Genomic DNA, 12,455 nt, shown 5'->3' on the forward strand with positions numbered 1-12,455 from the left:
ACTTATAGGCGGTCACCAAGAAGGGAATACGCATTAGGAGACATCTGGACAAACCGACGCACAGACAGACAGACATCTGGACAAACCGACACACAGACAGACATCTGGACATCCGGACAAACCGGCACACAACTGGACATCTGGAGAAACTACCATATAGACAGAGAGACACTCAAAATGATCAACTTTGGATTTCGGTTGAGGATGAGTCGTGAAAATTGAATCCGATTTTGCTGAATATGAATGGAAATGGACATCCGGACAAAGCGACAGACAGACAGACATCCGGACAATTGGAGAAATCCAAACACAGACTGACAGACACTCAACACACAAATTCTCCGAAAAAACATCAAAAATTTTCCGAATTTTTCGTTGGAAATCTGAAATTACGACAGACCGACATCAGAAATAAGTATACCCGGATATACAGACACACCGACAGACACTAACTTACAAGTATGAGCTCCACAATTCAAGGAAATCGGGACAAACAGACACACAGATGGATCCAAAATCCAAAAAACTAAACCTACCTGGATATCCGGACACACAGACACACCGATAGACCGCCACCAGCTAACTAACTGAGGGAGTAAAAGTGAAAAATGAGCTGCTCTCTTCCCCCCTTTCCACTTCTTTTGACTCTTGACTCCACCCACTTTAAGCCCCGCCCCTTTGATGTATCACACACACCTCCTGAAAAGCAGCAAAGTATAGATGAAACACGTGGAGGTTTAGATAATAGAATAGAGGAAAAAATGTGGAACACTCATCATGACAGGATTAAAACTTCTAGAACGATGCACGTCGACGTCTACACCGGATTTACCTCGGTCAACATGGGATTTTCAGATTTTTCCAGACAAAAATCGGATAAAATCGGTCTAAGATGGGGATAGTGGCGATACGTAAGAATTTTTGGAGCGAAAACATGAAATATGGAGGGAAATCTGGAAAAAATGAGTCAAAATGAGTCGGATTTGACTTGAAAATGAGTCAAAATAAGAAGAATTGATAGAGAAGGAAATGAATCAAATGGGGAGTCACTGAAGGAGCCTAAAGCGCGGAGTTATTGGAAAAATGGTTTAAAATCTAGTGCTCCATCTTCATAGTTGACAACTTTTTTTGTACAACTTGGCCCTGGGGAGAAACGGTTGGTTGAAGAACATTTTTTCCTATTTTTTGGTAGTTACATAAAAAAAAAAATAAATAAAAATGTCCTTTGCGTCGTGTAGAGTTAGTTAATACCTTCATTTTTGTAGTTGACAGCTTTTTTGTACGGGCGGTCCCTAAGAGAGATACGGTAGGTCGAAGGAAGGTTCAAAGTTTTCCAAATTTACTAGGGTAGGATCCCAATAGAGTAAGGCGTCGAGACCTACATATATGGTTGGAAAGGAAATCGGCTGGGATTTCCAGAACTACTTTCAAATTTTGCAGAACGCATCCAGGAATAGAGAAAGATGAGCTCAAAGTTTAACCATATTCGGCAGTGCCTTAGGTGGTCCCATACTTTTATTCTTGTGTTAATGTTTTAAGTACTGTGTAGAGCTAGTCAATACCTGAACTTTTATAATTGACAGCTAATTCGCCCCGGATTAATTTTGGAGAGGTCTTGTGGATTCCAGTGAACAGTAGAACTGACATTGTCCTACCATGCCTCTCTTTGAACCGTAACAAAAAGTGTCAACTACAAAAATGGAACTTTAGAACTACATCACTATCAGGTTTCAGTCAAAACTGAAAAAAAACTCCTAAAAGTGGAATAGGCAGCTGAAAATTAGAATTTTGTCCGCGTTTTGCTAAATACTGTAATTGTATGTTTCTAAATTTAGAAATTTTCGTAAATTAGCACTTGATCTAGTTCCTGCTCCAATTAGTCATAGTATGCATAGTCAGTTTGCATTTTAGTTGATGCAGTACATAGTACAAAATACGCAGTATATGAGAACATGCAAATTCCAAATCAATTTTTAAATCCTAGAAATAGACGTCAAAATTAAAAGAGTGAGCCTTAGCTTTTTTGATTCTAAGTAAATTAATAGCTCAGTAAGCACCTAAAAACATATATTTGTAAAATGAAAAGTCCAGATCTTTGATTTCTTTCCCGAAATCTCCTAACACAAACATAGTAAAAAAATTGTTTCCGTGTCATCACATTGGATTTACGTGAGATGATGATTGACATAACAATCCAATCTTCTTTATTTCTAATAATGTTGTTTGCCCACGTACCAAAACGTACGCTTTTCGACCAGCTAACAAGTTGTAGGGCTTGCACTTAGAAAGAGCGCTAGATAGTGCTTTTGCTTTATGGGGAAGAATGGATTCATGCTGTTTTAGAATCCGGATCTACAGACACTCAGATTCTTCAATATCTTTTGTCTAGACAGGTCAAATCTCGGTCAAAAATCTGTCAACAAACTTAAAATAGCCATTGTTTATTTATCTTTCATTAAGAAGACACCCCCAAAATATTCCCGCATCTTTTGACCTTTAAGACAACAAGTGGGTGGATGTGTACCTTGAAAACAATCGGAAAAAAAGCGATTTTTATTCGAAAAAAGGGAAATTGATATCGAGCGGAAGAATTCCAATTTCCGCCTGGAAAATCATTTGTTTTCCTGGTTTATCAAGAAAAAAGTCATGAGACACCCCGGTTTCTGGAAATCATTGGTGATTTGGGGGGATATTCAATTTCCGGATGAGATGGGATTCTGGGTATAGCGGAAGAAAGTAGGGTACTCAGGCTACACTAGGTAAATGTGATTCAATTTTTTTTTTTTCAATTTTGAGGGTTTGAGAGTTCTATAATCAGAATCGAGACATTTCGAAACCAGAAAATTTTAAAACCGGGATTCTGGATTCTTAAGGTTTGATGGCTCAAAGTTTCACCGTTTGCGTCGAAAATCATGGAGAATTTGACGATTCTGAAAGTTTTCAGCAAATTTTAAGAACATAGATGTTTCACAACCGGTCGTTTCCAAACTGGACCTTTCAGAGTCAATGTTCAAAGCTTGAGGGGTCAAAATTGCAACGGAGGCTTCAGGGATTCGTATAGTGTAAGAACTCTATAAGATTCAAGAATGTTTGAAATTCTGAAATGTTTTATGCCCGGACAAACGAGCCGACCACTGAGCGAAATCTGTGGGTTCTCAAAACTCTGTGTACCTCCAGACACCTACTTTCCAACCTTTCTCTAGTCGAGGTTCTATTTGTTTGTTCAACTTCATTCTGAGTGAATTAGGTTAGTCTGGAAGAGAGGAACATGGGTGATTGGTCTTTAAGCGGGAGGTTTTTTTTAACAAGTTTGCAGAGGGATAGCTCTAATAAAGTTTGAAAAGAACAATTAACAAAATACGATAACTCGAGAGCACGAAGAAATGAATTTGCGCTCTATCGTGCTTAGTTAATCTGAGTATCAAATTAGGAAGCAATGAACAGGCGGTACACATTTTTTGAATGCTTTAAGGTCTTATTTTTGGGCGGCAAAAGCTATTTTCAAAGTTAGGGACGTATCTAAACCGTCTGGAAGCTGGACAGTTTCAGAGCTGACGTTTTAGAACCGAGTTTTAGATGGCTCGATGGTTCTCGAAATTCTGGACGTTTTAAAACATTATCAAAAACATACTGACTTCGGTTTTCAAGTGTCTTCCGGTTTCAAAACAACATTCTAGTTGTTTTTCCCAAAAAAAGCATGTCATCTATCATAAGTTTCATAATTAATTTCCTCCGCCTAATCCCTTTTCCAGCCTAATCCTCTAAGAACAACAACTTGACACATCCGAATCATTTCTTGTTAAAGAAATATGAAATTTGAAAAAATGCCATAATCTGGGATTGTCTGAGCTTTTTCTGGAAAAGCAAAAGCAAAATGTTCAATCTCTAATAAAATAGTGTTCTCTGATTCTTTGAAACTAGGGCGGTACAGGTGAAAATAACAGAAAGTGATTTTTGGAGAACAAATGAAAATATGGGGGAGTTTGGGAAAGAAATTTATTATGCATTGACCTTGTTGGTCTGGAATATTGATAAAACAAGAAATAGGGGTCTTCGGGGAGGGTACTAGGCTGCAAAAGTTAAAACTCAAAAAAAAGTCAAATTTTCTATTATACCATCATTCAGAATTAGAAGAAATTCTGAAAAATCGTTAAAAATGTTCACATTTTCGGGGGAAAATTGGAAAAATGAAAAAAAAGGTAATTTTTAGAAGCCGGTTCTTCGGGCCTTACCGGGCCTGGCCTGGCCGACCGACGTACTTGACAAATATGTCGGTCGTTAGTAGGTATGTTTGTCCGGATGTCCAGGGGTTTGAACAACTGATTTAGAGTTACATGGTTATAACAGATCCATCTGTAAAATAAAATCTATGATTCTGCCTTCTCTAGAATTTTAGAATTTTCTCCGAATGTGTTAGTCAGAATACAATTCAAAAAACATACATACATATAAGTGGAAAGATTAGTACATATTAGAATGTCGTCTCGCGAGAATCAGTTACAGCACTTTGCGAGAATTTCAGCTGAATCCAGCATATTCTCGTCTCGTTCTGTCTCGTTTTGTCCAGCATAAAGTTCAGCATATTCTCGTTCAGCATAGTTCAGCAAAGTTCAGTTACAGCATATTCCAGCACGTTTCATTTATTTTTCATTCCCGCATAATTTCATGCTGGACATTGCGAGAATCTAGCGAGACAAACGTGGTCCTTCTTTTGTATAAAAAATATAATTTTGACGTTTCTACTCATTTTTTCATTCAGATTTTTACGAAATGAATGTTGAAAATAAAGCAAAATTGACATTGTTAGAACCGTGACCTTCGAAAAAAGTTCAAAAAGTAGGAACACTGTACTTGATTCACAATGAAAGATCACGGAAATAACACTTTAGCATAGATTTTTCTATTTTTCTCACAGAAAAATAATTCACGTTCGTCTCGCGAGATTCTCGCAATGTCCAGCAAGAAATTGTGCGGGAATGAAAAATAAATGAAACGTGCTGGAATATGCTGTAACTGAACTTTAGCTGAACTGAACTTTGCTGAACTTTGCTGAACGAGAATATGCTGAACTTTATGCTGGACAAAACGAGACAGAGCAAAACGAGACGATTGCGAGAATATGCTGGAATCAGCTGGAATCGTCTCGCGATACGACACTCTAGTACATATATCTTAAGAATGCATTGAATTTTAAGAAATCTCTGTCTCCTTCTTTCCATGTACCGGTTGATTCTCACGGGTCCAGCAAAAACAAAAATCATTAAAATTTTTATTCATTTTTGACTATTTTCTGATCCTGATTTACAGAATTTTGATGGAACTCTATTTGAGATTCGGTGATCATCTAAAGGAGCTTTAGATTATCCGTGAACAGATCCGATTTTGATGCTGACTTTAACAAGAGAGAGTCGAATTTCGGGCAAGGAGCAATTATGCCTATTATGAAAGTTTTTTGGGATTCTGTGATCATATAAAGGACCTTTAGATTATCTGTGAACAGATTCTATTTTGATTTTGAGATTTGATTTGTTGAGAACGGAATTTGATTTTAGTGTGTCGTTTTTTTCAAAGATCTGTTAAAAGCGGAGGACAATCTTCAAAAAAAAACCACTGGCTTATAAAAAAAATCAATTTGGAAGAAGAAAAATATTTAAAACTTATAGAAAGAAACCTCAAGGAAACAAAAACATGTCGCGTCTCTTTTCAAGATAAATTAAACTAAAAAATTATTCAAAATTTTAGATAAAACATTTATTTTGAACTTGGCGCTAAAATTTTCGTGTAACTATAATAGAAAAATCGCTTGAAAGTAGTGAAGGTAAAACCCGATTATTTCAAAAAAATTCATAAAATTTCTAATACTAATAAGCAATTTTCAGACAACTTGACACTTTTCCCCTGGAAAATTGAGCAAAAACACAAAAATAAAGAAAACGTCTCCTGAAAGTGTCAGGTTTTAGAAAACGAGTCGAAAATATAGCTAAAAAAAAACAAAAACAACTTATCGCCCACAGAATAGTTAAAGCAATTACAGATCCCCCTTTTCAAACTTTCCTTATTTCATTTATTTAGCTTTCGAAACTATAAAATGTGGAGAATTTTTCGAAAGAGAAATTTTCGAAAAAAAGGAATGCAATCATCGCCGTTTTGGAATAGGAATAGATATGTATGTAGAACAGAATAATAACAAGGTTTTCGTTAGGCCACCATTTGAGAAAGTTAGGCCACCGTTTGAGAATGCTAGGCCACCATTTGAGACTAATAGGCCCCCAGTTGAAAATGTTAGGCCACCATCAGGAATGTTAGGCCAGGCGTCTTTTTGTTTTGCAAATACGGTCGGTATTATGTAAAGGCGCGTGGAATTTTGGCAAATGGGCCAAAACTTTCAAATACCGATAAAGAAGCCGAATAATCAGGCTACATATTGGAATTTCATTGATTTTTCCGATTTTCAAGCGATTTGTTTTTTTTTTGGAGAAAAATAACTAATATAGTCGTTTGTTAATACGGTAGCACTCGTTTCAGTTGTGTCAAATGATGTCATTTTCGTGGTGAGATACCACCGATGGCCGAGTTGTCAGGTTCAAAGCCACGACTACCCTTTTTATACCAAATTAATAAGAGTATAGAAATTTTGGTCGGTGTGATGGCCTAGTTGGTGTATCCTAGGTCAAGACTTATTTTTATACTATTAGAGACAACAAAACATACCCTGACACCTAGTTAGTTATAACAATTTTCGTTCTGTTACAGAAATCTAGGCCACCTAACTCATCTCTATTTAACCAACAAAAAATGGTCTAAAAACAGCCTTGACATCTCGGAACTCGAAATTTTCCTCGTGTCTAATGGTTTTTTTCGAGGTTTTTTTCGAGGTTTAATACAGAAATGTCTGACTTTTACCTAGCCTCACAACCGTCCACCTGTGATCTTTGCTCCATTTTCCTGTTCCTCCGAAAATTGATCCTTGTTATTTCTTATTTTGGTCCCTTTCCTCTCCATCTCCACCTTTACATGGGTAAGACTTCAATTCCTGTGAATTGGGAGTTAAAAAAAGAATTTCTCGTCGGGGTTCCATCCATCAAAAAAAAGGAAATATATTTCTTCTCACTTCCTAAATTCATAGAACCTTTATAATGCTTTGGGTGTGGTTAAAAATAGGAAGTTATTGGGGATGACAGAGTTTCATATAATTTAAAGACACCGGGAGTTAGCGAAGAAAATAGTGTGCGAAATTGAGAGACTCAGAGAAAAAGCGGCATTTTCAAGGGCATTCCGGTGGAGCGCAGTTGTGAGAACTGTGCCCCGAGCAAATCGTTTTTTTTTTCGTTTTGGTGATCTAGAGACTTTCTAACAAAAAGATTGAGGACCAGAGTTGTGCGGAAATAAAAATCTTGAAAAAGAAATTCATCACAACTCTGTTGAGGACCGAAAATTTCTTGACCACAAGTTTTCTCTGATTTGAACTTTTTAGTCTCCTTAGAACTCCACACGGAGAACACATAAAAAAAGTAAATGACTAGCAAAAAACATATGTATTAGATACACAATATGATGAAAACCGGAAGACTGGGATTAGTGACAATGAGATGACTCGGATATACATATGTATACACGAAAAAACCAATTGGATCAGGTTTTTTTTTCAGACAAACGAAGTAAAAAAAGGAGAAATGATATAAGAGTTAAATAAAGTGCATACATGGGGATCATCTGGATGATTTTTCGAGATCTAATAGGAAAAAATGGCAATTTTTCGGAAATCATCCTAGCTTACGATGGTCTATGATGACAACAGTGATCAGAATAGAATTTATGAAAAAGGTACAAAATGTTGGACATCCGGACAAACAGAAATTTAGAAACTGAGGAGATGGAGAGATAGATGTTCATTTTATTGAAAGTTGGTCTAAAGGAGTTTTCTGTCAAAACGGTTTGGATCATAACTCGGCCAGTTTTGAACGAATCTTTAAGATGTTCATACCATAAGAGACCCCGCATTTTTCTCTAACTATGTGACCTAATTTCGAAAAAATCTGGTCAAAGTGGCGCCCGTTTGAGACAGTTTTGAAAGTTGGTGTAAAGGAGTTTTCTGTCAATACGGTTTGGATTATAACTCAGTCAGTTTTGGATGAATCTTTAAGTTATTTATACGATAAAAAATCCACATTTTTCTCTATCTATAAGGTACAAAATGTTGGACATCCGGACAAACCGAAACTTAGAAACTGATAGTGAGGAAAGGGAGAGATAGGATTAGGACATTTAGTTTATGTCCGGCAAAAAATTGGTCAATCTAGGTGTCTGGATGCCCAGATGTCTTATTTCGATGCAGAAAATACTGAAAATCCGGTCTCCGACCGCTGAAATCGCCCATATTCCGTTTCTGACCGGCGGAGACCTGTCCATCTGTGTGTCGGTCTGTCCGGATGTCATGATAATCCCAATGACCACAAAAATCTCATATTCTGATCAAATAAATCTCAAAATAGAATTCGAATTTTTTGGAGTCGAAAATCCCCCCATCTCGTGCAAAATACATTGTGCTAAAAAATACAAAATCATTTATTTGGAATTTCTGGAAATCCGGATTTAAACTACAAAATGGTAATAAAATATAATAAAATCATGTAGATCAAGTATATATATGGTAGTCAAAAAAAAGAGGGGACTCTTGTTTTTTGATCTACACGCTAAAAATATAAAGAATGGGTAAACAGATGAGAGGGGGCTAGATCTCTCTCGGAATTCAAGAATTTTCAGAATTTTCAAACATAATGAGGTTATTTTTATGAAAATTGGGTCAATTTCAAGTCAACATACATCCGGACAGACAGACACACCGACAGAACACGATTTCAATTTAATTTTGGACATCCTGACACACCGACACACAGACTCACGTCCTAATGAAGTGCTGCCCGGTACCTGGCACCCTCACAGGTGTCTTTTCCGTCAAAATGTTTTTTTCATTTCTTTTTCACAAATTAAAAATGAAACGCTGAAACAGCTGAAACATGAATTAACGATCATTCCCCGTTATATTTCTCTCAATTTTCTCCCCGCTTCTCCTCCTGAAAATTAGAATTCATAAATTATTCATGACGAATTGTATTAACAGAACATCTCATACACCTCGGTGAGTTTTTTTCAGGAGGGAAGAAGAAAAAAGTGATGTGTATTTGAATGAGTGAGTGAGAGCAGGTTATTTCTAGAGATCAAAAAGTGTTTTAGGTTTTAGCAAGAGGGGTCAGGCGGGATATATAAAAGTATGATTGGTGATAGAATAGGTGGAAAGCTTACTGGAACAGATTTTTCACAAAAGATAAAATTGTTCCAAAATACAGTAATATCTGGGTCAAAACATAACTTTCACTGTTTTGCAATGAAATAAGATATATCTTTAGATTTGGTTGAGTTTCCAAAAAAGTTAGAAAGATTTGAAAAACGCGAAAATTCTTGTACAAAAATTTCGTTCAAGTAAGTTAGACTTTTGAGCTTAAGGCTGCACCAAAAACATAAAATTTATGTCTATATGTCTATCGGTGAGTCCGATGTCCAAAAATCCCAAAATTTGGTTATGTTTCCAGAAAGTTGAAAAGTTTTTAAAATGCAAAAACAATTGTGCGTGTCAAAAAGAAATCTATCATTTTTGCAAAACTTTGACCTTGTTTTTCTTGAATCCAGCCCTTGAGGTCAAAAACTGAATATATATTAGGAATCAGCGTTTTCTCAGCTTTCCATTGATATAAGTCACGTACCATAACTCCAATTAGACTCCATGACCTTCCCTAGTAAGTTATTCAAAAATATGAAATTCTAGTCAATTTTCCAATTTTAACGTGTCCCAATCACTTTTTCCTCTCTACCTGTCCCTCAATTCACTCTCCGGAATTCATTTCCTCCATATCAATTCTTCACATATTCCTAACAAAATGAAAGCATCAAAGTCACCATCAAAACAACCCAAGAAAATACCGCCGCCAGGAGAAATTGAAATCGAAAAGCTCGACGACAACTATATGCAATGGACATTCGATGACGGAGAGGTAATGTTAGTGAGGATGGATGACCCAGCGACCCATTCGAGAGTCGGCAAGGAGGCAATGAAGAAAGCAGGTATTGAACCAAAGGGAAAATATCGGATGGATCTTGTCACGGATGCCCCGCCCACTATTGGTAACTATGAAGGTTTGGAGTCACTAGAGGCGGAACCTCAAAAGAAAACGGATAGTGACTATTTGGCAGTGGAGTTGATAGGGTTGAATGATTGGAAAGTTGAGGAGAAGCCGAAGAAATGTGATCCAAAGAAATCAATCAATAAATCAAAAGATAAGAAGGTGTCGGTGGAGAGGGATGGGAAGAAGTCGAAGAATACGGAGAAAAAGAAGGAGAAAAAGAAGAAGGAGGTTCCAAAGAAATAGTGAACTTTGGATAGTGTGATTTTGAGATAAAAGTATGCTTTTGTTATTTTTTGGTTATCTAGAAACTGAAAATCAGGAATTTTATAAAACCGAAGCATTCTAAAACTAGGCCATTTGGAAATCAAAAGCGACTTCAAAACCTGATAGATTGGGTTCATGACATGATTTTTAAAAGGCATTCACCATTTTACTCACGTTTCGACACGATTTCAAAGCGTCCAGTTTTGAAACTCGCCTTGAAACGGAAACATCTCAAAACCAGAGATTTCAGAACCAGATGTTGTGAAACCGGTGTCGAATTTGAGCGAAACTATTGGCTGCGCAGCGGCTTTGAATATCTGATACTGAACTTTTTAAAGTTGATTGAGAATTGGGACTTCTCGAAACCATACGGTTTAAAACCAGACCGGTGTCGAATAAAAAATCTGATACGGAGCCATTGATATTGCTGCAAGCTGATAGCGTAACAGAGCGCACTTTCATAATGTTTATCTCTGACACTAACGTATTTTTCATGTTTTTCACAACAAGTTTTTAATATTCCAATAAGGTGATTTCGAAAATCCGTGATATGATGATCCGTCTAAAAAAGTAATCCCATACATTTAAATGACAGAGATAGGACATCTGTGCATACTTGAAAACCATGCCGGCTACTAAAACAACAGGCTCAAAAATGAAGAGTTCAACTCATACTTGCAAACCGGGCCGAAACGGGCCGACACGGGCCGGCGCGTAACTCGCTTCAACCTGAGTTTTATGAGCTGAAAAATATACCAAAATGTAGATCTCGACGAGTTCTATCTCCGTGGCCCACTACGGGCCGGATGGCTATTTGTTAATGTGTCGCGGGCCGGGAAAAAGTACCAAAAAACGCGAAAATGACCAAAAAAGTCATTCTAGACCTGCCCGCGGCACATTAACAAATAGCCATCGGGCCCGGAGTGGGCCACAGAGATAGAACTCGTCGAGATCTACATTTTGGTATATTTTTCAGCTCATAAGACTCAGTTTGAAGCGAGTTACGCGCCGGCCCGTGTCGGCCCGTTTCGGCCCGGTTTGCAAGTATGAAGATTTGGACTTGATCAATCTAAAAATAAACATTATCCCACTTTTAGACACCTATTACAAAAAAAAAACAATGACTGGAACTGAAAAAGTCAGTTTTTCGTATTTTTGCGATTTTCGAAAATCTATCATGAAAGTTGCATAAATCGATATTAGCATAATGATTTTTGCGTTACAATAATTTTCACAGTCCTAGATCCACAATGAAAAAAGTTACAACCAAAATCACCCGGGTCGTATCCTTTTGCACGGTACTGTATCCTACATGCTTGCTAAAGCCTGAGTACACCTATCTATAGTGTTTTGCAGGGTCTTATTTAGCCACTATTACATTTTTTAGAGACCACAAATTTTTATAGTTGCATTAATACAGAAAACCTAGATGTCTACCTACCATAGTCTGTGTCTTGGCTACGACTACATTTCCTCTGAAGCTTCACGATGGCAAAACCTATTTTACGTCCTAAATAGAGACCGTTGTCATGGCGTAAGTTTTTCCAGCATTAGGCCAAACATATCCTCTTGTTGGCTTCTAGACCATAACACACCCAACTTCCTCTTCTCTACACTCTCACACAGCCCAGCTAACATAACAAAATAATAAAAAAAGCTCGCAACCTTCCAGAATAATAAGAAACGGAAGGAAACAATAAATTACTATGAAACACATGGAAAATAGAAAATAGAATGAGTGTTCTGTTTTTCTCGTTCTTTTTCGAAAATTGGAAAAACTATAAATTTATGGAAAAAATGATGGATTGGTGGGGAGGGAATGATGAATAAGGGTAGGTTTTGTGGACATCCGGATACATGGACATATAGACAGACTGTTCTCAAAAAATATCCAACCAGCTGAGAAAAAAAGGCTGCAAGATTCAGTGAAAAAAAAGAGAAGACTTAGAAATTTCCATCTCTCGAAATTGAATTCATTTTTTTCTGATCTCCGCTTCTTTTTTTTGCTAT

General features: G+C 37.0%; 1 protein-coding gene across 1 annotated transcript; it reads left to right on the top strand.

Moving 5' to 3' along the window:
• Positions 1–9,935: 9,935 nt before the first annotated feature.
• Positions 9,936–10,424, top strand: GCK72_003908 (uncharacterized protein; the record flags this gene model as incomplete). Its single annotated transcript, XM_003100288.2, has 1 exon — positions 9,936–10,424. One exon carries the CDS (start codon positions 9,936–9,938, stop codon positions 10,422–10,424), a length of 489 nt encoding a protein of 162 aa, XP_003100336.2.
• Positions 10,425–12,455: the final 2,031 nt, after the last annotated feature.

Source organism: Caenorhabditis remanei, chromosome II (genome assembly GCF_010183535.1).
Source record: "Caenorhabditis remanei strain PX506 chromosome II, whole genome shotgun sequence".
Taxonomy (NCBI): Eukaryota; Metazoa; Nematoda; class Chromadorea; order Rhabditida; family Rhabditidae; genus Caenorhabditis; species Caenorhabditis remanei.